General features: G+C 42.0%; 1 protein-coding gene across 1 annotated transcript; it reads left to right on the top strand.

Annotated features, from left to right (window-relative positions):
• Positions 1-13,347: 13,347 nt before the first annotated feature.
• On the top strand, positions 13,348-23,940 carry LOC307169579 (tripartite motif-containing protein 16-like protein; the record flags this gene model as incomplete). Its single annotated transcript, XM_079890313.1, has 6 exons — positions 13,348-13,833; positions 14,257-14,352; positions 14,454-14,687; positions 21,911-22,070; positions 23,061-23,108; positions 23,336-23,940. 6 exons carry the CDS (start codon positions 13,348-13,350, stop codon positions 23,938-23,940), a joined length of 1,629 nt encoding a protein of 542 aa, XP_079746439.1.
• Between the last annotated feature and the right edge of the window lie 2,302 nt (positions 23,941-26,242).

Raw genomic sequence — 26,242 nt, forward strand, 5'->3', positions numbered from 1 at the left:
AAAGTGCTAATGTGCTATTTCATGCATACTGAGTTTTTTACACTGTTAAAGAGTTGGATTCCCATGCTAAACATGGACAAAGTTTAAAAAATTAAATTGTACGTTTGAAGGAGTATTTCTGTTCCAAAAATGCTCCTTCCGGTTTGTCACAAGTTTCGGAAAGTTTTTTTTCGAGTATGGGCATGTGTGACATCAGATGTAGCGGAATTTCCTTATACGGGTCCTAAGGGCACTTCTCCGGTAAGATCGCGGGCGCGCGGCAACCGTAGACCAGAGCAAGAGAGCGAAAGCAGTACGCCCATCAAAGCGCTATGGCCTTAGGGAAGTCAGTGTCACCAAAGAAGTGGGTTTTTGGTTGCTAGGGCAAGACAACCCTGCACAGATTCCCAAAGAACCCAGCGTTAAGGGACCAGTGGATGGAGTTTGTTTTTCCAGAGCATCAACGGAGGTTGTGCAAGACTGTTTGTTCCCTGCATTTCGACGATGATTGTCTAATAAACAAAGCCCAGATCGACGGATTTGCAGATCGTCTAATGCTTAAGGATCGAGCAGTCACAATGAAAAAGGTTCGCGGTCGTGCGTTGGAACCGGGCGGTGAGTAAAACTGCTTCAAATGTCTGTGTTGTTAGCTCGGCGCGTTAGCACAGCTTTAGCTCCGCCCACACGGCCCGCCTTCAGCCGCTCGCTTTTTTCCGGAAAGACTCGGTACAGCCTATCTTTCCTTTATAAATATAATAAAACTAAAGACTTTTTGGAGATATGAAGGATGCACTACTACTCTATAGGTACTCAAGATTAACAGGAGATTGAGTGAAAATGAGCATTTCACCCCCCCTTTAAAGGAGATACAATCCTGCCAGAGCTTGCTGCAACCTCCGCATCTTGCTCTTCAGAACCAGTGTTACATCTTTCTGCTCAGGTGGACTCATCCTGCAGGGAGGTAAATGTGGAACTGCACACATGGACTACACCACTAGGGCTCTACAAGAAGGCTATAGAATCTAGCGAACATGTTAGGTGTCGTCCAGCCTGCAGCTCAACAGATATTTGTCCGCAAGGTGCAGCGTGTCAGCGCCCAGGAGGATGCAACACTTCTAGTAGAGTGAGCTCTCAACCCGAGCGGGCAGGGCACGCCTGGGGCTTGGTAGGCCAAGACGATGGCATCCACTATCCAGTGGGCCATCCTCTGCCTGGAGACAGCCTTTCCCTTCTGTGGGAACCTTGGGCACAAACCCAGGCCGGGTTTGTCTCAGGATCACGTGAGAGTCAGTCGGCCCGAATTCCAGGCACGAATCGTCAACTGAAAATGTTTAAAGGTCCCCTACCCTCTTAATGGAGGCCAATGCAACCAGGAGAAATGTCTTCATTGACAGAACTTTCAACTCAGCTGACTGCAAAGGCTCAAATGGGGCGTTCTGGAGTGCTCTCAGCATCAGAGACAAATCCCAAGAGGATATGGAGTGAGGGCGAGGAGGATTTAACCTTCTCGCCCCGCCGAGGAACCTGATGACCAGGTCGTGCTTCCTCACCTATTTACCTCCTATGGGGTCAAAATCAATCAAAAGTGCCCCTCTCAAACAGATATCAATGAAAATATTGTGGTAAATAAATCAAAATGCATTTGATTATAATTAACATGGCAATGTGTACAAAACTAAAGTAGCCTAAATTCACGTTTATTTTTACGTATCTGTCAGTCTGAGGTGTCGTTGCCGACACGTTGCTATGGGTTGCGTCACTTGTGTGAGTCGGACTTGACTGACTGAAGGGGTCAGTCTACATTTTCGAGGGTATTAAACTCCGGAGTAGTGTGTGGACGGCAGGCGTAACCGTAGCAAAAGTTATGCGTTTTAAAACGAAAATGCACTAGTGTAAACGTAGATATTTCACAGTCTGCTCGGGAACCGATGCTCTTGAGCCAAATATAGTTCTTTCAGTGAGTGCTGTAGGTAGTGTGTCGATTCAATTAAAAATCCATGTAATATGAATGCATTTAAAATATTACATAATTCATTGATGCCTGTTTGTCATAATACACAGAGCAATCATCATCTGGCACAACATGTTCAAATTTCATTGAACAATGTGAAGTTGAGTGGTAATTTTCCATAAATCATATGAAAATGACATGGACGGATGAATTTACATTTATGAAGTGATCTGAATCAGTGTTGTTGAAACAATGGATGTTATTTGACTACAAAGCACTTCACAAAAGTACCAAAAGTCACATTAATGCTAAGTAGTATCTAAGTCACTTGTATTTAGTCTATGTATATTGATACACCATTTACCATTTGATCAAACTATCATAGTTGGTTAAATGAAGCCCAGGCACCACCTACAGGTATATTATGTGAAGTGTAGGCTGACAACAACACGCAAAATGGTGACATGAAAGGACTTTATTATTCTAACATTTTTGATAATTATGCAACAATAGTATATATAATAGTATGTACAGTATCGGTCAACAAATTTGGACATTACTATTTTTTTATGTTTTTTTAAGTCTTTTATGCACATCAAGCCTGCATTTAATTGATCACAAATACAGAAAAAAACATTTACAATTATTACAATTTAAAATAATGGTTTTCTATTTTAATATCCTTTAAAATATAATATATTTCTCTGATGCAAAGCTGCATTTTCAGTCTCATTACTGCAGTCTTCAGTGTCACATGATCCTTCAGAAATCACTCTAATATGCTGATTTATTATCAATGTTGGAAACAGTTTTGTTTTGGAACCTGTGATACTTTTTTCAGGATTCATTGAAGAATAAAAGTAAAAAAAAAAAAAAAAAAAAAAAAAAGATCAGCATTTAATTAAAATAGAAATTGCTGTCTTTACTATCACTTTTTATCAATTTAATACATCCTTGCTGAATAAAAGTATCAATTTAAAATAAAAAAATAAAAATATAGCTGCAAGCAGCAATACGGGGCCAAGCAAAAAAAAAAAAAAAACAGCAGAAATTGTATATACATGATAAAACAGCTGGTTCAGAAGTACAGATGAAAACAAACTCAAAATGAACAGAAGTTCAGATGAGAATGAACATAGAATGAACAAAAACATACTTATTTCTAATCCAATAGAAAGAAAGATTAGTACAATGCTTGAATAATAAAGGAATCGAAATGACACAATATTCCACACAATTTTTCTAAAGTCGTGCCACACGGAACTCGAACCCATTATCTCTGGATCAGATGTCTGTCACTTATCTCGTCGCGCCACTGGGAAGACATGCATTCACCAAGATGCCGATGTTCCATAATTCAAGTGAGAATCATTTTCTCGTGGCACGTGGTTTAGCAGCTTGCACCACTCAGTTGACGCTTACTTTCCAATCTGCCGAGGAGAGGCTTCAGTGTAAGAATTAGCACGCAAAAGCATGTTAACCAGATTAGCATGCTAAGCTATCTTAATGCTAATGTAGCTTATGGTTAACCTGATAGCTGAAGAGCCACAATGCATTCGTAAAGTGTAGCATTTAATATCATGCTATTATATTGTAATTAATGGCAATGTCCTTGTTTTGTTCTATTATAGCGCCACCAAGTGGTGCAGTTCCACGGCAGTTCTCAGAGTGAGCCCATACATGTGTGTCAAATGTGGTGAAAATATCTCATTTTGATTTAGAGTTATAAACATTTATATGCATGAAAGCATAAAAAATGACCCGTGGGTGACTTTGATTGGATTTTATTGCCACTTACTATAAAAATTTTGACATTTGGGTATTACCATATTATCCAATGACCTATGTTTCCAAAATTCCTACGGTGGTTTCGTCTCGATCGGTCTAACGGTTTCGAAGATATGATAGGATTCGATCGATAATTCGATAAGTCGATAAGTCGATAATTTTTTCCTGCCGGTCCTCCGCTGCAGGGTATCGAAAACGAGACGAAAATAGGGCTGTCCCCCCCGTGGAGGTACGAGCGAGAATCGCTCCTCCGCGGAGCCCTCAGGAAATCGATGTTTGTATCCAGCGTCAAGTGCGCTTCGGGACACATCGGTTTTCAGCGAATGCACGCTGCAGTGTCCGCCCCAAAGGTTTGCGGCCAGGCAGTGTTCGCGTCCGCACATCGGAAACTGTTTTCGATTATTCCCTGCCGGTTCTCTGCTTCAGGGTGTCGAGAACGAAACCGAAAGAGGAAATCGATGTCTTTATCCCACCATTAAGTGCACTTCGAGACACATCGGTTTCCAGCGAACGCACGCTGCTCTGTCTGCCCCACAGGCTTGCGGCCAGACGGCGCTCGCGTCCGTACATTGAGAATCGTTTCGATCAAACACTGCCGGAGAGCCGCTTCAGGGGATCGAGAACGAATCTCGAATAATCAGTCTCGAGAGGTTGGTTCCCTTAGTAGAATATTTCAAAGCATGGCAAGACCTGCCAAATATTTCTCCTTGGGTCCTGCGCACAATAGAGAAGGGTTACAGGCTGCAGTTCGATTCCACCCACTGAAATTCAACGGGTTGGTGTGGACTGCAGTTGACCCATGCAGGGTCGGGTATTGGAGCAGGAATTAAACTTCCTGCTGGTAAAGGAGGCCATAGGGTTCTACAGCCGCTACTTCATAGTTCCCAAGAAGGATGGAGGGTTGCTCCAAATTTAGATCTAAGGCATTTGAATCGGTCTCTGAGGAGATTCAGGTTCAAGATACTTACTATTGCCATCATCGTGAGAAATCTGAGAATTGGTTTGTCATGATAGATCTAAGGAGTTTGCTCCAGGCGACATTAAGGCTATCTTGCATCCCAGGCCGGGCTATGTGCCTAAAGTGCCATCTAATGTGGCACGGCCTACGGTTCTGCAGGCTTTTCATCCTCCACCTCAGGTGACGGCGGATGAAGAAAGACTTAATTTGCTCTGCCCTGTCAGAGCTCTCAAGATTTATGTCCAGAGGTCTTCTTCATTGCGGAAGTCAGACCAGTTGCTAGTGTGCTTCGGGTCGCCCAAGAAGGGGCTTCCCGCATCCAAACAGACCATCAGTAACTGGGTCGTTCAGGCTATCTCTATGGCCTATCAGGTGCGTAGCTTGCCTTCACTTTTGGCCATGAGGGCTCATTCAACCAGAGGCATGGCATCCTCTAAAGCCCTCTTTTCAGGGGCCCCAAACCCATAAGTGTACGATGCAGCAGGACGGGCCACCCCTCATACTTTTATCAGATTCTATAGCCTGGACATTCCTTCTACGCCAGGCACTCTAGTGCTCTCATCAAGTGTGCCTGTGTGCAGCTTCACACTGGGACAGGCAGGGCTCATTGTGGCATAGTGGGTACTCATTCCCCAAAGTGTCGTAGTCGACGCAGTTCGAGTTCCCTTGAAAGGGAACGTCTCGGGTTACGACTGTAACCTCTGTTCCCTGAGAAGGGAACGAGATACTGCGTCCCTCCGCCACGCCTTCCCCTGCCTGGGAGTGACTTGCTTCATCGCAGAAGCTAACTCTGTTGTGTGCCGGCGTCCCTTTGTAGCTTCTGTGTATGCCGTCACATGTTACATCATGACGCAGCATTGGATTGGATTAGTTTCATTCATACTTCAGATGCGTTTTCCCCAAAGTGTCGTAGTCGACGCAGTGCCTCATTCCCTTCTCATTGAACAAGGGTTACAGTCGTAACCCGAGACGTTTTCTTTATAAATCAATATTTTCAAACAATGTACATTTATAAGACAGTATGTAAAACTATGTGAAAAAAAGTATTCAATTTAAAGTATTTAATGAGGCTGCTCAATCAAAAGATTAAACACAACTACAAGCCAAGTTTACTTAGAATACCTTTAAGTAAATCTCGATCAAGAGATTGAGTACAACTATAGGCCAAATAGACTTAGACTTTTCTGTCAATATACGTCAAATATACTTAAGTGCAATTTTAAGTATATTCCTGAGAATTACATATAAAGTAGACTGAAAGTATACTTTCTTATTTTTAGTTTAAAAGAAGTATACTAATAGCACACTTGAATAAACTTATTTTTCGTAAGGGACAGCAGTACATCCATATTCTGAACACAAGTTTAAGCTGAAGATGTTAAGTAATGTCACTGAGGATAATACATCAATCCTTCAATAGAACAGTTCATATGGAATGGCAAGTCTCCCCATATAAAGTATTCAACACTGCAGCGTTGCAAGGATGCTGGTGGACTTGCACTACCGGACTTTAGGCTTTATCATTGGGCTTTTACATTATGACCTCTTACAATATGGTTGAGTCCTGGGCTCTGTTGTATCTTGGCAACCGATTTAATTTAATCTGGCTTTACCTTATAGACTCCAGGATTTGATTTATTGCAACACTCATTTGAAGAGTGCAAAACAGCGTTTTGGCCCAATAATAGCATATCTACCTGTCGGGCGGCTTCAAAAGTTTCCCATGATGACCATAAATGGCATTCTCATTCTCCATTATTTCGTAATCATAGTCTTCTTTTGGATAATAAACCTTTTATTTTCAAAGACTGGAGTGATAGAGGGATTAATGTTTAAGCCGATGCTTTTGGTGACAAAGGTTTACGATTGTTTAATGATGTACGTGCAGAATATAATTTACCAGGCACTTCATTTTTCTTTTATCTGTGCCTGAGATCTGCCATTTCACGAGTTCACATTTACATACAATTTGAGGGGATAAAGTTTAATGTGTATTTGGCGTGCTGTCCGGGGGGAGGGCTCCGAGCTCGGAGTTCGGCCTGAACCCAGAGTACACCCCCGTATGTAAGTGTTTAGGACTAGAAGCATGGAGAAAGGGTGGTGGGGGATGCTGCAAAACTGTCAATGGATTGAGGTAAGACTGCTGAATGTATATATACCTCTTACCATTGATTGCTGAGTGCTCTCCACTTGTGTTAATTATCTGAACGTGCTCCTCCCTAACTTTGTTAATAAAACATCATGTGTGCAAATGGGGTTCCTTGGGGCTCTTACTTTGCATAAGTTGCTTACTTCATATATCTTCCTTCAGTACTTCACAAGGGGTATGGTTTCTTCATTGTACCTGTTGTTTTTGGAAGTAATGACGTATGTTGGGACTCAATATGGGCCAACCTCAAACATGTCTCTAAAAACCCTAATCATTTCAAGATGATTCATAGGATGTATCTCACTCTGAAGAAGTGTCATTTAAGGAAGCTTTTGCTCAATTGGGTGCATAGGCACACATATGCACGTGTTTTGGGATTGCCTAGAAGTCAACAAGTTTTGGAGACAGGTTTCCACAATGCTAAAGGACATTTTGGAATTTAAGGTATCATGCTGTCTGAGACTTTTGTTTCTAAGGGATGATTCCTCTTACACTCTCTCTCTAACTCAGAAAAAGTAGTTTTTCTGTGGACTTACAGATGGCAAGAAAAAGCTTGCCTTGCGCTGGAAACCTAATCACTCTCTAGCGTGGACTCACTGGATGCATTCTTTCTTGGACATTGCGAACATTGAGCTCTCAGTGGCAAGGTTATATGAAGCCTCTCAGAGGACTATCTCAGCATGGCTAGATGCAATTTCAAAAATTAAGGAGCGGTTGTAAGATCTATGTCTCATGTTCCTACTTTTTCCTATCTTTATTTATTGTATTTGGATTTTGATTTGCACTTTTCTTAGACTATTTATGTATGTTCTGAATGTACTTTTGGGAGATGGGGTGGGGGGTATAGTCGCCTTAGGAATGTGAGAGGGTAATTTAGAAAAAAGTGTTGAGAGTGATGTTTATTACATTAACTCTGTACATTGTCTCTGTACATTAACATTCTTTAACTCAATAAAAATTTGATTGCAAAAACATCCTTCAATAGTGCAGAATCCGTACAATGGAGGGCTCAGAATCTAGAGTGAAACATCTTGTAAATGGATCTGAGATTTAGAAAAGATTGTGGTTAAAGGAAGGTAAGTCCTCTTCCTACGGAAGTCTATCACCACCTGGAAGGAGGCAAAGACGTGTCATCCGGTTCCGGTTACTCTGGTCTGAAAGGGAAAGCTGGCGCGTCTTGGCTGCCGCTCCTTTCCCATGTTCTCCTGTTTACTGTGATTGTCTTCAGTGTCTATTGAGTCACGGTTATGACTCTTGGTGCTTTGGAAGTTCCCCTCATCGGCGTAATGCAGAGCTGCATTTTAATAGGGTGACCATATTTTAGTTTTTAGAAAACAGGACGTGGGCGTGGTGTGGGGATGCGTGGTTAAGGGGTGGGGGCGTGGTTGGGGGTAAATGCATCAAAAAATACTTGACAAATACATTCACAACCTTGCAACTATGTTATTACTATGTTACGTGGGTTTATACACGCCTCATCGGACAACATCCTGGAGCCGTCACTTCAACGCAAAGCGCATCGATTGGCACGTGCTGGCGCCAACTTTAACAACTTGTCAGCGCTTCAACTTGTAGAGCAACCGTTATTAGCGTCTACAGTACCCTGTCTGATGAAATCGGCACTCTTTAATGCACGTTCTGTGAACAATAAGTCTCTTATTTTATCGGATATTATCGCTGAAAAAGAACTCGACCTGGTGTGCCTCACAGAAACATGGCACAGTCAATCTGATGGACTTCTGTTCAATGAACTTACCCCCACTGGTTATGGTCTATTTGATACCCCACGAACCTCTGGTAGGGGTGGGGGCATCATTGTATTGTTTAATCAACGTTTAAAAATAAGTCAAGTGGCTACACCGCAGTTTTATTCTTTCGAATGTTTGACTCTGAGTGTCACTGCACCAGTCACTACTGTCATTGTAACAGTTTACAGGCCTCCTAAGACAAATAATCTCTTTTTATCTGAATTTGCTGATTTGGTGTCAATATGCCTTAAGTTTGAGAGAACACTTATCCTTGGGGACTTTAACATCCATGTTGACAAGCCACGTTGGAGCAATGACCCCATCGAATTACGTCTGACCGTAACCCCTCCGGAACAAACAAACGACTCGGTGGGCAACCGGGCGGAGGCGTTACCCCTTCTAAGGCTGTCTTGACCTTCGACTCAACCTCCTATGTGAGTGTGGAGATAACTACTTTCTCAGGTAAAATGCACTTGGGAGTAACCGGACGTTCGGATGGATCAAAAATACGAGATAAAGCGTCGGGTTTGATGTTTTTGGAACCCGGGCGGTACGAGAGAACAAAATCAAAAGGTCAGAAAAAAAGTGCCCACCGAGCCTGCCTGGAGTCTTTTAGCAGATCTAATATATTCAAGGTTCTTATGATCGGTCCAAACGATAAAAGGTACCCCCGACCCCTCTAACCAATGACGCCGCTCCTCCAATGCTAACCAATGTCATAGTTACGTTCGGAAGGCGATAAGCGATGGGAAAAAAACGCGCAGGGATGCATCTTGTCGTCTGAGGAAGCGCGTTGGGAAAGAACTGCACCTACCCCCACCTCTGACGCGTCGACCTCCACCACGAACTGACGTGTGGGATCAGGGGTGACAAGAATGGGAGCCGAAATGAAACGGCTTTTGAGGTTGACGAATACTGCCTCCGCAGTATTGGACCACATGAACGTAGTTCTGGGGGAGGTCAAGGCAGTCAGAGGTGCGGCTAATTGGCTGAAGTTGCGAATGAACCGCGATAGAAATTGGCGAACCCCAGAAACCGCTGTAGGGCCTTTCAGGAATCTAGACTTGGCCAATCCATCATCGCATTAACCTTGTCAGGATCCATGCGCACTCCCTCAGAGGAGATGATGTACCCTAGGAAAGAAACAGACTGTGCATGAAAAACGCATTTCTCCGCCTTGACAAAAAGCACATTCTCTAGCAACCTCTGAAGCACTCGTCTGACATGTTGAACGTGTTCCTGGAGAGACGAAGAAAAAATCAATATGTCATCCAGGAAAACATATATGAACTGATCTACCATGTCTCTCAACACGTCATTGACGAGTGCCTGGAAAACCGCTGGGGAGTTGGAAAGACCGAAAGGCATGACCAAGTATTCAAAGTGCCCCCTAGGGGTATTAAACGTGGTTTTCCATTCATCCCCCTTCCTGATGCGAACCAAATGATAAGCGTTATGTAAGTCCAATTTTGTGAAAATGGATGCTCCCTGCAACCTCTCGAAAGCTGAAGACATCAACAGCAAAGGATAAGTATCCTTTACCGTGATGTTATTCAGCTCTCGGTAATCAATACAAGGTCGCAGAGAACCATCCTTCTTTCCAACAAAAAAGAACCCCGCCCCCGCAGGAGAAGGGGAAGGCTGAATGAACCCAGATGCTAGAGAATCAGAAATATATTTCTCTATGGCCTCCCTCTCAGGAACAGAAAGAGAGTAAAGTTTGCCCTTAGGCGGAGACTTACCTGGCAGTAAATCTATAGCACAGTCATAGGGACGATGCGGAGGAAGAGAAGCAGCACGAGACTTACTGAACACCTCCTTCAGGTCGAGGTACTCTGCGGGCACGTTAGACAAATCCGCTGCCTCCTTCTGAAACACAGAACCAGACACAGACGAACAGGCAGACAGCAAACATGACTCATGACAGTGGTTACTCCATGTGGAAATGGAATTATTGCACCAGTCGACTCGAGGGTTGTGTTGAGTGAGCCATGGGTGCCCCAGAACCACCGGTGCTAATGGTGAGTCCATGAGGAGGAAGGATATTATTTCAGTGTGATTGACAGACAAGATGAGTGTGATGGGTTCAGTAGAGTGAGAAATCCTGGGAAGTTCTTGTCCATTGAGTGCGTTGACAGATATCTTGTGCGTGAGAGAGGTGATGGGAATCTGGAGTTTGAGTGCGAGTCTGAAGTCCTTAAAATTACCCTCTGCTCCCGGATCCAGTAGTGTTTGAGTGTTGTGTGTGGAGGTTGCCCATCTCAGTCTTACCGGGAGGAGGGTCGATGATGGTGATGAGGTCTTCTTGGCGGAGATCCTACCCGATAGTAGCCTCATACTTACTACCGGGCTTGCTCTTTTACCGGGCAGGAATAGAGAAAGTGGCCAGCCTTACCACAGTACAGGCAGAGTCCTTGGGATCTCCGCCTTTCCCTCTCCTCCCGGGAAAGCCGAGCTCTCCCTACCTGCATGGGCTCGTGGTCGAAAACTGGGCTGACCGCGTTCCCGCCGTTGGTCCGTGGGTCTGTGTAGTACTGGGGTCGTCTCGGACGTGCACAATGAGTCACACGATTTAGACAGGCATCGACCCTCAGCACAAGCTCCTCCAGGCCATTCAGGGTTCTGGGAAGGTCCAAGATGTAAATCTCCTTTTGAACGCGGTCAGCCAGCCCATGCAGGAACATATCCCACTGCGCCTCCTCGTTCCAATGGCACTCTGCGGCCAGGGTGCGGAACTGGATCGAGTAATCCGACACCAAGCCATCACCTTGGCGTAGATCTGCGAGTAATCTGGCCGCCACCTTACCCGCTACCGCTCGATCAAAAACTCTTCTCATCTCCGTGGAGAGTGCCTGGAACTAGGCGCAACAGACATCTTGATTCTCCCACACCGCCGTTCCCCAGAGAGCCGCCTTCCCCGACAGTAGAGTCAATACAAACGCCACTTTAGACTGTTCACTGTTAAAGGTCCGTGGCTGCAATGCGAAGTGCATGGGACATCTCGTGAGAAAAGCTCTACAGTATTCAGGCTCACCTGAATAGCCCTCAGGCGTGGGCAGACGAGGGTAGGGTGACCAGACGTCCCGAAAAATTCGGGACAGTCCCGAAATCTAAGCTGTTGTCCCGAATCCCGAATCCAGCCCTAATTGTCCCGAAAATTATACTAAAGCAAATTCTTGAGTAGTTATTGTCTGATAAAACATTAAAAACTGTCCGTGGAGGTTGACTCTTCCTGCAGCCAGCCCCCGCCGACTGCTCATTGGCTGCAGCATCTTTTTTTTTTCTTTTTTTGAAGTTCTACAAAGATACCATAGGCGCGAATTAAAATGCATTGATAAGCGAGCGCGAGTTGTCGCAGCCGCGAGTACAGTGAATGTGCAGGCAGCCAGTCGTAAAGGAATGATTGATTGGTCGCGGCACTGTGTGCAAAAAAAAAACTTCGGCCTAATGTCTGATGTTGGGTTACACAAAGCAAATCATCTACACAATTATTTAGTTTTCTTATTTAATGACCGACAATTTCGTCATAATAATACTTTTTGCATAAGGCTTACTAGCGTTAGACTATAGCCTGAAATATCTGATTTACGCACTGTTTCAACAGTCTATTTTTTTTTTTTTTTTGTCACAATGACATTTGAGTTCATGATTTTAATGTTGTTTTTTTGTGGCAGACTAAATATTAATGGCAGACTGTTGATCTTTGAATAAAAATATGTTTGGTTCAGGTTTGAAAATTCATTTTATTATAGGCTATGTAGTCTAATATCATAGTAGGACTACTCCAAAACCTCCCCAAACATGGCTCTGATGTGGAATTCCAAACAAAATTAAGAAACTTGGGGGGTGATCTTTGACGCTCATTTAACATTTGACCCTCATGTCCAGAACACTGTTAAAACGTAATTTTTTTATCTCAGAAATATTGCTAGATTGCGTCCCATGTTATCATTTACTGTGGCAGAAAAATTGATCAATACATTCGTTTTCTCTCGTATTGATATGTCCAAAATTCAGCTGCTAGAATCCTGACAGGAACCAGGATTAGAGAGCACATCACCCCTATTTTCCCTTTACTGGCTCCCTGTCAGGTTTCGAATAGATTTTAAAATACTTGCTTATAAGGCTTTGCATGGCCTAGCACCCCAGTATCTATCTGAACTTTTAACTGTGTATACTCCAAGGCGTGATCTCCGTTCCTCTGACTCTGGCCTTCTGACTGTTCCCTCAACTCGCTTGCGCTCTATGGGTGACCGGGCTTTTTCTTCCCTTGCTCCAAAACTCTGGAATTCTTTTCCATATGAGATTAGACATGCTGAATCTTTTAGGGCTTTTAAATCCTTGCTTAAAACTATTTTTTTTAGACTTGCTTTTATGTGATTTAGCAATGTATTGGCTGATTGTATATTTTGTATTTTGTATGTTAGTTGCATGTTGAGTTTTATTGTTTTGATGTTTTATTTCGTGTAACATTTAAACCCATCTAGGGTTCTGCCAGTAGTGGGCACTCCTGCAATGTAAGCAATGATGTATCATTTTAAACAAGACAGAGGAAAGTTAACAAGGGAGGGGCATAAAAAAGTGGACTTAAACACAGCCCTGGAAAGTGCCTCTCCTTGACCAGTAATAAGGAAGCTGCTTTACAGACACACCTGTTTTACACACGTCACTCAAACATAGAAGCAGTAAACTATTTCGACTCAGTTCAGGGAAACAGAAACTTAAGTATTGTTGAGCTTTATGTGTTTGTGTCTCTCTGCATTCATGCGCTAAAATGGCAGAGGCCAGATTTTCTCAGGATGAGTTCATGTGTCCAGTGTGTCTGGATCTCCTGAAGGATCCAGTGACCATCCACTGTGGACACAGTTACTGTAAGATCTGTATTACAGGCCACTGGGATCAGGAGTATGAGAAGAGAGTCTACAGCTGCCCTCAGTGCAGACAGACCTTCAGTCCAAGACCTACTTTAGGTAAAAACACCATTCTGGCTGAACTGGTGGAGAAACTGGAGAAGACTAAACTTCCTGCTGACTGTTACGCTGGAGCTGGAGTTGACCGTCATGAGGAATATCACTCTCGTAAGCCACACAAAGTGATTGATGCCACTGGACGACTGAAGGACATGATCTGCCGTAAACATGATAAAGTGCTAGAAATTTACTGTATCACTGATCAACAATACATTTGTGTACTGTGCAAGGACTATGAACATAAAAAACACAAAACTGTATCAGCAGCAGCACAGAGGACTGAGAAACAGGTATGAACTTAAAGTGATTGTTCAAGCAAAAATGAAAATTCTGTCTTCATTTACTCACCGTCATAACGATCTAAAACGGTTTGACTTACTTTCTTCTGTGGAATTTAAAATATGATATTTTGAAGAACGTCTCATCTATTTTAGTCACACATTCACAGTTTAAACCTCAAAAGGAGACAAAAAGAATCTAAACAACTTCAGTGGTTTAAAAACATAAGTCAGCTTAATTGTACTGAATGTGCACTTGTAGTGTTCCTCAAATCTCAAATCTTTAAAAATGGGACTTGCAGATAATATAATGTTAATCGCATCAAAGGCCACTTACGAGTAAAAGTAAATGAAATAATGCTGACACTTTGGCTTCATATTTGTTCATAATCTCTCGTTTTATGTGACATTTCCTGTTATTGTTTTGACCTTTAGACTCAGCTGAAGGAGACTCAGATAAAGCTCCGTCAGAGAATCCAGCAGAGAGAGAAAGATCTTCAGCAGATGAGAGAGGCTGTGGTGTCTCATAAGGTGAGTCTGGAGAAGAAGAGAAGTTTATAAAGCCTCAGTTAGGACTGTCCTCCTACAATCCCACTGAACTCACTGAGTGATTGTGATGTGTGTCCTAACAGCGCTCTGCACAGACAGCAGTGGAGGACAGTGAGAGGATCTTTACTGAGCTCATTCACTCCTTAGAGAGAAGCCACTCTGAGGCGACGCAGTGGATCAGAGATCAGGAAAAGGATGCAGTGAGTCGAGCTGAAGGACGACTGGAGCGACTGGAGCAGGAGATCAATGATCTGAGGAGGAGAGACGCTGAGCTGGAGCAGCTTTCACACACACAGCATCACATCCATTTCCTCCAGGTAACAGAGATCTAGAAGAACAGGGTCATAGTGGATTTGAGCAAGATCCTGCTGTGACAGGGAAACATTTCATGAGAGCTGATTGACCTGTTGACAGATGTTTAAAGGAATTCAGTCAGATTCAGTCAAGGTGGTTATGGTATCATATAATCCTCAGTCAGGTTCTCATCTGATCATCTTCTTTTTAAAGAGACGACACATACAAAGCCCAGAAAAAAAAACTGACCTTTTTCTTTTAAATATATATATACTGTATATATATATATATATATATATATATATATATATATATATATATATATATATATATATATATATATATATATATACAGTGAGGAAAATAAGTATTTCAACACCCTGCTATTTTGCAAGTTCTCCCACTTAGAAATCATGGAGGGGTCTGAAATTGTCATCGTAGGTGCATGTCCACTGTGAGAGACATAATCTAAAAAAAAAAATCCAGAAATGACAATGTATGATTTTTTAACTATTTATTTGTATGATACAGCTGCAAATACGTATTTGAACACCTGAGAAAATCAATGTTAATATTTGGTACAGTAGCCTTTGTTTGCAATTACAGAGGTCAAACGTTTCCTGTAGTTTTTCACCAGGTTTGCACACACTGCAGGAGGGATTTTGGCCCACTCCTCCACACAGATCTTCTCTAGATCAGTCAGGTTTCTGGGCTGTCGCTGAGAAACACAGAGTTTGAGCTCCCTCCAAAGATTCTCTATTGGGTTTAGGTCTGGAGACTGGCTAGGCCACGCCAGAACCTTGATATGCTTCTTACAGAGCCACTCCTTGGTTATCCTGGCTGTGTGCTTCGGGTCATTGTCATGTTGGAAGACCCAGCCTCGACCCATCTTCAATGCTCTAACTGAGGGAAGGAGGTTGTTCCCCAAAATCTTGCAATACATGGCCCCGGTCATCCTCTCCTTAATACAGTGCAGTCGCCCTGTCCCATGTGCAGAAAAACACCCCCAAAGCATGATGCTACCACCCCCATGCTTCACAGTAGGGATGGTGTTCTTGGGATGGTACTCATAATTCTTCTTCCTCCAAACACGTTTAGTGGAATTATGACCAAAAAGTTCTATTTTGGTCTCATCTGACCACATGACTTTCTCCCATGACTCCTCTGGATCATCCAAATGGTCATTGGCAAACTTAAGACAGGCCTTGACATGTGCTGGTTTAAGCAGGGGAACCTTCCGTGCCATACATGATTTCAAACCATGACGTCTTAGTGTATTACCAACAGTAACCTTGGAAACGGTGGTCCCAGCTCTTTTCAGGTCATTGTACAGCTCCTCCCGTGTAGTTCTGGGCTGATTTCTCACCTTTCTTAGGATCATTGAGACCCCACGAGGTGAGATCTTGCATGGAGCCCCAGTCCGAGGGAGATTGATAGTCATGTTTAGCTTCTTCCATTTTCTAATGATTGCTCCAACAGTGGACCTTTTTTCACCAAGCTGCTTGGCAATTTCCCCGTAGCCCTTTCCAGCCTTGTGGAGGTGTACAATTTTGTCTCTAGTGTCTTTGGACAGCTCTTTGGTCTTGGCCATGTTAGTAGTTGGATTCTTACTGATTGTATGGGGTGGACAGGTGTCTTTATGCAGCTAACGACCTCAAACAGGTGCATCTAATTTAGGATAATAAATGGAGTGGAGGTGGACATTTTAAAGGCAGACTAACAGGTCTTTGAGGGTCAGAATTCTAGCTGATAGACAGGTGTTCAAATACTTATTTGCAGCTGTATCATACAAATAAATAGTTAAAAAATCATATATTGTGATTTCTGGATTTTTTTTTTTTAGATTATGTCTCTCACAGTGGACATGCACCTACGATGACAATTTCAGACCCCTCCATGATTTCCAAGTGGGAGAACTTGCAAAATAGCAGGGTGTTCAAATACTTATTTTCCTCACTGTATATTTAAAAGAAAAAGGTCAGTTTTTTTTTTTTTCTGGGCTTTGTATGTGTCATCTCTTTAAAAAGAAGATGATCAGATGAGAACCTGACTGAGGATTATGGAGCATAGGGCATATATATATATATATATATATATATATATATATATATATATATATATATATATATATATATGGAGCATAGGGCATATATATATGCCCTACACTGTAAAAAGTGAATAGTTGGATCAACTTAAAAAATTACTTAAATTGGTAACACCTAAAGAAATAAAGTTTTCTCAACTTAAATTATCACGTTTTATCATGAAAAACGTGATAATTTAAGTTGAGAAAACTTAATTTCTTTAGGTGTTACCAATTGAAGTAATTTTTTTTAAGTTGATCCAACTGTTCACTTTTACAGTGTATGCTCCACTCAAAACTGGAAACTAGCTCATCACTAATCTGACGCAGATTTGCGAAAACAATTGATAATGTAATCTATTAGAGTTAATAATTTCAGAGTAAGTCAGAATAAATAGAAATGTAACAATTTATTATTAGTCAGGTAAATGTATGATGCTAATTACATAATCAATTCAAAGACAATCAATACAAAACATCAAATGCTCAGAGATGAAGGGTAAAAGATGTACCTGACTCAGGAAATACATAATGCATTATGGGCCGATCTCATTACAAATCGCACTGAGCCTCTTGTGCGCTTTCTTTAAATACACAGACCGAGACAGAAACTTCTTTCTCATGGAGACATTTGCTAACAATGGTAATTTGCATTCAAAGTTTACACCTTTTGAGAGCAGACATTTTCCTGGAATACACACCCTCCACTGTAAGCAATGTTATCTCAAAACTCTTTAAAACTTAATTACCTTTTGGTTTACTTTACAAGAGAGAGTTCAAATGTTAATTTCCAGAAAGGTCCTTTGTCTTCTCTGGGAGTGGTCGTTCCTCAACCAGACTGCCCTGCATTTTCTAATTTCTCAAGTCTTACACGTGCCACTCTCCATCACCCGTGACGTCACAAACATTCTCCTCCACAACAGCCTCAGACTGCAGCTCTAGCTCCACCTAGCGGCATCCAAGCTGTATTTCCACCGGCATTCACTCCATCTCGTCTTCTCTAAGAATTCATCATTCTTTTCTTCTCTGTGCTCACAATTTGCTCAGAAACGCCAACCACATACATCCTTTCATCCCAACATCCATTCCTCTACATCTCCTTCAATTCACAGCAATACATTTATAAGTTTACTCCAGTATTTCTCAATCTATTTATATATCCACCCATCTATCCTCATCCCTCCATCCATCCATTCATCCACCCATTCATCCATCCATTCTTCCATTCATCCCTCTCTCCATCCGTCCCTCCATCCATCCCTCTATCCATACCTCCATTCATCCATCCCTTCACCCATCCATCATCCATTGATCCTTTCATCCATTTCTCCATCCATTCAATTCAATTTACATTTATTTGTATAACGCTTTTCACAATACATATTGTTTCAAAGCAGCTTTACAGAAAAATGTATGCATCTACATTTACAATTTAGAGTGATCTGTTATCAGAGGTTATGTACTGTATAAGTTATGTATTCTGAGATGTACATATAAAAAAAATCACACAAGTTAGCTAAAAATTTATTATTTTAAACAATGTAATAATTTAAGGCAGAAACAATGAGCTTATCGAAGTAATGAATGCATGTTTGTTAATAAACGATTATGACATATAGAAATCGAACCATTAGTTCCATCCATCCAGGAAATCAATGGAAAGAGAAGTGTAGTGTGGCCGCGCTTATCTCTTCAGTCCAGATACCTCATCCAGTGCTCCAAGGAATTCTACTTCACTTGGGCCAATCTGGACTCCTTCAACCTCCATTTCTATTTAACTGGTCTATCCTTTTACCCCTCACTCCCTTCTCCACCCCTACCGCTCCCTTCCCCAATATCCTACATCATGCCATATAGCAACAAAGTATATAGTTAGCTACAGCTGCACCATCTACTCTGCAAGCTTCAGCTACCCATCACGTTCTCCAATCTCTGCAGCTACAAAAAATAGAAAATTTGCAGCTAGAAAATTTTAGCAGGTAATTGGTACTGAGGTTTCAGCTGGAAGGCAAGGCAAGTACTAATCGCATGCCAGAACTCCGAGACGTGCACCACTACTGACCCAAAAGCACAAGAAAAGTCGTCTCCAATTTGCTCAAAATCATATAAATGAGCCATAGAAGTTTTGGGATTCTGTTCTGTGGAGCGATGAAACAAAACTGGAACTTTTCGGCCCTATGGATCAGCGATTTGTCTGGAGGAAGAAGAATGAAGCATATGCTGAAATGAACACTCTATCTACTGTTAAGCATGGTGGGACTCAGTAATGCTCTGTGGCTGCTTTGCATCCTCTACCACTGGAAACCTGCTGCGTGTGGAAGACAAGATGGATTCATTGAAGTATATCAGGAAATCCAAAGAGAAAACGTCATGCCGTCAGTGAGGAAGCTGAAGCTTGGGTGTCATTGGACCTTCCAACAGGACAATGATCCCAAACATATCTCAAATTCCACCAAGACATGGTTGCAGAAGTAGTCCTGGAAGATTCTACAGTGGCCATCACAGTCGTCTGACTTGAACCCCTTAGAAAATCTCTGGTGGAATTTGTAGAAGGCGGTTGAAGCACACAAACCTAAGAATATTACTGAACTGGAGGCCATTGCTCATGAGGAATGGGCTAAGATTCCTCAGAAACGCTGTCAGAAGCTGGTGTCTGGTTATACATCTTGATTGCAACTATAGTTACTAGCACTTCCAGGCCACCTCAATTAAGGCATTTGGATAATCCCTCAAGGGAAATCCTTCTTGTCCAACCTTCTGTCGAACGCAGCAGCCATCCCCTATCTCCATGACAGAGTCACATTAAATGACACATGTAAATTGAAACACACCTCTGGCAACAATTCTCATCTTGGAATGGCATTCATTATTTTCTACATTGACTACATCACTCATCCCGATGACTCTAAATCATACACAGACGCAGCACACTCTAGAGGTTTCAGCGGTTATTATGGTGGGCGCCAATTTACATCCGAATGGCCCCAAAGTTCAGTTCTCTCAACTCGCAGTCATGCGTGTTCTCCTCAGCACCTTACGACATGTACTCAATAATCATAGCCACCATCCTTTTGGGGGCCATGTATGGTCTAGAAATTCAGACTTATGGCTCCAGAATCGGACATTCATCCAACACCGGTCCCGCCGTTTTCGTTTCCGTCCTACTTAGCCTCTGCATCCTCTCGCTACGCTCAGGCTATTTAAACCCCACCATCGCCTGAACCTAGAGTCCATGTTCCTGGTTGCCTTTTTGGCTTCCTACAACATTCAAAAATGTACCCCTGTTTTCATCCACCTTCAATCTCTACATCCGTCCCTGCATCTCTGTAATTTCTCTTTCTTCCAGACAGTCATATTCACTCTTCGTAGAAGCAAAACAGACCAATTGGGAGCTTCTTACCCCATTTACATCTTCTGTTTAAACTCCTTCCTCAGCCCATTCGAACCTAATTCTAAATATGTTCACTCCAGTCTTATTGCCAGAGCAACTCTCAGAGCATCTCCCTTTCTTACCAAAACCAAAAACTGGCCACAAGACCCACAAGGTTCAGCAAGCACTTCTATCAATCCTCTGTACCACTGGCATATCTCCAGAACACTACTCAATACTTTCCTTCCGCATAGGAGCAGCGACCTCAGTGGCCAGACGAGATATCTCAGACGAGACGATCCGACTCCTTGGCTGTTGATTTTCAGAAGCTCTTACATTCGTAACAATCTCAACGACCTCCGTCAAGCCGAGCTTACCTCAGCTCTTCCCAATCTTTGGGGGTCCTAATCACTCGGCTCACATTTAACTGAAATGATGCCCCCACACTGAGTCTCCAGGCCTGAGATGAGTTGACTAACTGAGGTTCGGGAGTGGGGCCATGCCTCAACCAGTCACCTGACTTCTCAAAATGGGCCACCGCCTACAGTGCCGTTTGTCTCGTTCTCGCGAAGCCTCTCTTCCCAACCCTTTCTCATCCATTCAACCATCCATATCATCCCCTCTTCTCTTCCCTTCCAGGTTGTATCGGGGGGTCCAGATCATTCGGCCAACATTTAACTGAAATGATGTTAATGTAATGTTTTCCCCTTCCACTTTATCATTTCCTTATTCAACCCCAACTCTATTCAATAACAGATCAACCTGACTACCACCCCTTTTCCCCTTCCAGTTCATCCTTCCCCTATTTCTTCCCCAACTCTCTTTAATAAATAATTTTCAAAATTCATGGTTGTGGCATGGTCCTTGCTCGTGAATGTCAAATTATTGGATTAACATCCTTAGAATGACTGCACTGTAGTAAAATAATCCGTATTTGCACAGGCGCGTTGAAGACGATGAAAATTTCAACATTTATTATTGTTTTCATTATTATTATTATTATTATTACTTTTTATTAATATTCATACTCAGTTGTATTATGATATGTTCCGTTTTTAATTGAAAACGGTGTCGCGTAAACAGCCCCTTAGTGTTTGTTGGTTCTCGTTAACGTTAACGTGTGTTTAACGTTTATCCCTGTTTCCAGAATATTGCTATTAAAGTCTATCTCCTAGTATTATTCCTCATCTTCGTGTGCCTCAATACCACGTGCAGAGACAATAGTAAAGTAATTATGAGATTACAAAAGATGTAAATAAATCCTTCTTAATTGGCTCAAAAACACTATAAAGTTCAGCTAATTGCATTTAATATAAATTTAAACTACAAAACGGAATTGCAAATAAAATGCCATAACGAGTTTCCGAAAACATTACATTCCATCTGCACTTGAGTATAGCTTTTAAAGAACTCTTCTTTTTGATGAAATCTTGGAGCTTTCTGTCCCTCCATTGACAACCTAGACTCCCTTTCTCCCTTACCCTGTCAATGTAACCGAAAGCTCTCAGATTTCATAAAAAATAACTTAATTTGTGTTCTGAAGATAAACGAAAGACTTACAGGTTTGGAACGACATGAGGGTGAGTAATTAATTAAAGAATTTTCATTTTGGGGTGAATAAGCCTTTAATGCCACTTAATGAATATTATAAGAAATTATCTGATTGTGTGAAAGTGCTGGATTGATGCGAGTAACTGTTGACTCAAGTGAACAAGAGCTGCACAGATCTGATAGTAGTGCAGGTTATTGAGTGAAATGTGGAGCTGATGAGTTTTGATTTCTGTTTTCTGTAGAGTTTCCAGTCTCTCTCAGCACCTCCTGAATCTACAGATGTAAATGACGTTTTCTTCAGTTCTCTCTCTTCTTTTGATGGAGTGAGAGAATCTGTCCGTCAGCTGAAAGTCAAACTGGAGGATTTCTGCAAAGAAGAGCTAAAAAAGATCTCTGACAGAGGTAAAGTCCTTGGGCATCCATGGAATTTAGGATTAAATCCAATATATGTGTCAAGTCGAGTCACCTTTATTTATATAGCGCTTTTTACAATACAGATTGTTTCAATTAGCTTTCATTAGCTTTACAGAGATAACAGGACAATAATGCAACAAAGTTTGTTTCTAAATGAAAACAGTCACAGTCCAGCTTAAGTAGGTTCAGTGATAGTTTATTTTTGTTGTAAAAAAAAGTTATTAATATACTTAATTTATCTATACAGCCGATCTGGAGAAAACAGTGATGTCATCGTCCAACTCAGGTGAGTTCTCATATAATGGTGTCAATGCAGGGAGATCAATAATATTGTTTAATGTTAAATTAAATGTCCCCAACTAAGCAAGCCAAAAGCCAAAGTTGACAAAGGCGACAGTGGCAAGGAACCAAAACTCCATCAGGTGACAGAATGGAGAAAAAACCTTAGGAGAAACCAGGCTCAGTCGGGGGCCAGTTCTCCTCTGGCCAATGAATGAACAGTGTATAATTATAATTCAGGCAGCATTATAGGTCAGAAGTAAGATTGAATCCGAAAATTCTGCATATTATCCAGTTCTGCTAGAAGATCGGAGTCATCACGCCGGTATGTTGAGGATACGGGTGTGTTGAGGATCAGTGCCGATGGCTGTCGTGTTGATGAGGCCTTCACAGGGGAGAGTCTAGTTGACACAATCTCTGCTGACACTTCAGGGATGCGTTGTGGTCATGTCTAGGCGCAGGTCCTCCATCTGATCTGGATATGGCCCGGATCCGGCTGATTACAGTAAACCCCGGAATAAACAGAAAAACTAACATTAGCGTAGATGCCATTGAGGCCCCTGGAGATTCATCTGCTCTCAGAAATGAGTCCAACATCATCTAATGTCATGTAGAACATCAAATTAGAAATGTGTGGAAATGGATTAATTTTATCGTATCATTTCTCTTCACACTGTTCATGTCTGTTTATTTCCACAGTCACATTCACCGACATTAATCCCAAAACCAGGAACGACTTCCTACAATGTAAGTCAAGAAAACTAGCAGACAAACTCAGTGAGTGTGTTCATGTTCTTCCTGTAGAAGGAGAAATAAATCATGATTTATGAGTTTAATAATTGATCCTTTAAAAGATTATCAGCTGTACTGAGACACTGCTGACACACTGAATATTAAGTTATGAAGAGTTCAGCTACATTAAAAGATCAGACAGATTCATAATTCCTGATTCTGATGTGTTTTCTCTCCATCAGATTCCCATCAGCTCACTCTGGATCTGAACACAGTGTATAAACATCTCAGTCTGTCTGAGAGGAACAGTGTGATTAGTAACACTGACACAGTCCAGCCGTATCCTGATCATCCCGACAGATTTGATTATTGGCCTCAGGTGTTGTGTAGAGAGAGTGTGAGTGGACGCTGTTACTGGGAGATTGAGTGGAGTGGGAATAATGGTGTGTATATATCAGTGTCATATAAGAGCATCAGCAGGAAGGGAGAGGGTTATGAGTGTTTATTTGGATATAATGGTCAGTCCTGGAGTTTGTACTGCTCTTCCTCCAGTTACTCTTTCCGACATAATAAGATGGAGACTGAACTCCCTGTAAAATCCATCAGACGTAGAATAGGAGTGTATGTGGATCAGAGAAGAATAGGAGTGTATGAGGATCAGAGAAGAATAGGAGTGTATGAGGATCAGAGAAGAATAGGAGTGTATGTGGATCCCAGTGCAGGAACTCTCTCCTTCTACAGCGTCTCGGACACAATGAGCCTCATCCACACAGTCCAGACCACATTCACTCAACCACTTTATCCTGGGTTTTATGTTTGTTCTGGATCATCATTGAAACTGTGTTGATGCATCAGAATAGACAGTAGAGAGGATTTTACCCATAATACTTTGAGCTGCTTGATAAATCAGTAACAGTCTAATTTCAACAGATCTAATTTCACAGCTGTCAATTGTTTATAGGTGATTTAAACAGTCAGGTGAATGTTCTGAGTAAATGTTATATATCAAATTAAACAAGACAATCTGCTGATTCAGATGATTTCAGTTCTGCCATTTAATATTCATTAAATCATCAAATTAAGATCAATTAAGCGAAATGTTGAATTTTCCAACTCAATTTTTTTTTTGTCCAAAGACTTTACTCGTTTAGTGTCACCGTTTAGTGTTTGCATTTTAGTTCCCTCTGTTCAGTCAGTCTTTGTCCGATCTACGTTGTGTATAGTGTGTGTTGCTGCCTGTTCTGCTATCATTTATCATTAAACCTTTGTGTTGGAAATATATCCTCGTCTCCGTCTGCCTTCCTGCAACATCCCAGAATCAGATTTAAAACCATTTAAAGACACAATGTCTGTTTTTTTCAGGTCGACCATTTACTTGTCGGTAGTCAACCACAGCTTTTGATTCGAGGATTTGTGCTCCATTCTTTTCTGTGATCACAATCGGAGGAAAAAGTCACACATCAAAAACACTTTTCACAAATGGTGAAATTGGGTTTTTTTCAAAAAAGTGTTTTGTTGTGAGTTAGTCCTGTTCCTGTTCGTGTCCCTGGGTTCCTGTTTTCGTGTTTCCTGTGAATATTCTGTTCCTGGATCCCTGTTCATCCCAAAGGAGTCTTACGGAGGACTGTTGCCCATTGCGTCCCTGCGCTACCCTGTACCACTGCGCGGTCACTCATCGGACTTTGGACCCTGTCTCTCATTAATTATTCATTAAACTTGTTTTCACTCGCATCTGAATCCGACTCTATTTTTCCAGTCCAGCCCTGACAAAGTCTCCCCGTATAAAGTATTCAACACTGCAGCATTGCAAGGATGCTGGTGGACTTGCACTACCGGACTTTAGGCTTAATCATTGGGCTTTTACATTATGACCTCTTACAGTATGGTTGCCCCCTTTGTCTCAAAATGTATTGTGCCCCTCTCTGATAAATGTAAATAATAATAATAATTATTATAAATATTATAATAAATAACAATACACTTGATGTATTGGTATTGATATACACCCTGGTGGACATTCCTGCAGTCAGCATGCCAATTGCACGCTCCCTCAAAACTTGCGACATCTGTGGCATTGTGCTGTGTGATAAAACTGCACATTTTAGGCCCCGTTAACACGAAGGGAAGACGCAGATATTTCCCTGCGGTTTGGCCTCTCATTTACACAAAACCCTGTTTTTATCACAGAAAACGATTATTTCTAAAAACTCCGGCCAAAGCGGAGATTTCTGATAACGCCGGTTATGTGTTGCCGTGTCAACTGGGAGAAACGGGGTTTTAGGTTCTCAAACGTCAGATTATGTGCCAGAAAATGCTTAACGTCATGTGAGCGCCCTACGGCTGCATTTACACTGCAGGTCTTGATGCCAAAATCTGATTTGCTGACTATATCCGATTTTTTTGACGACCCGCTTACATCATCTTTTAAAAGTGACCCGTATCCGATTTTTGCATTTACACTATACGCTGCCGAAACTACCAAATGTAGACGTTCTGAGTCACATGACTGGCAAACTGTTGAGATTAGATTAATAACAGTTTTTTTCCAGTTGCTAACACACTAAAATGACATGCTTTTTATCTTACGTTGGCACTGTAGCCACGAGCGCTTAAAACCGTGCCTCCCCATATCTCGTGAAATGTCTTCAAACACGGATTTATTTCGGTAACAACCCTGCATTTTTGCCTGCACTGTCTCTTCGCCCCAAAGACTCAAAAGACATAAAACCTCCGCATTACTCCACTGTGTGTAGCCTTCGTCCTCCATAGCGCCTATGATAAGTCATGTGATCTCAGTTGGTGGTGTCCACCTGAGTTGACGTCACTTTTTTAATGACGTACGACTCGCATTTACTGGGGAATATCCGATTTGTCTGCTTACATGGCACACGCAAATGCACGTGAGGCCTGAATCCGATCTGAGAAACTCGGAATCCATGCGTTTTTTTTCCTGCTTACACGTTCACCGGTCATATCCGATCTGTGCCACATGAGAGGAAAAAAATCGGAATTGGGTCACTTGAACCATGCAGTGTAAATGGGGCCTAAGTTTAGGAACAGGAAGATGCTTGTGTTATTCGTTGTTGTCGATTCTGAGCATTCTGATTGGTTTGCATGGCTTTATCCTTCTCCCTACACTACCGCCCATA

Source organism: Squalius cephalus (assembly GCF_949319135.1).
Source record: "Squalius cephalus genome assembly, chromosome: 13".
NCBI lineage: Eukaryota > Metazoa > Chordata > Actinopteri > Cypriniformes > Leuciscidae > Squalius > Squalius cephalus.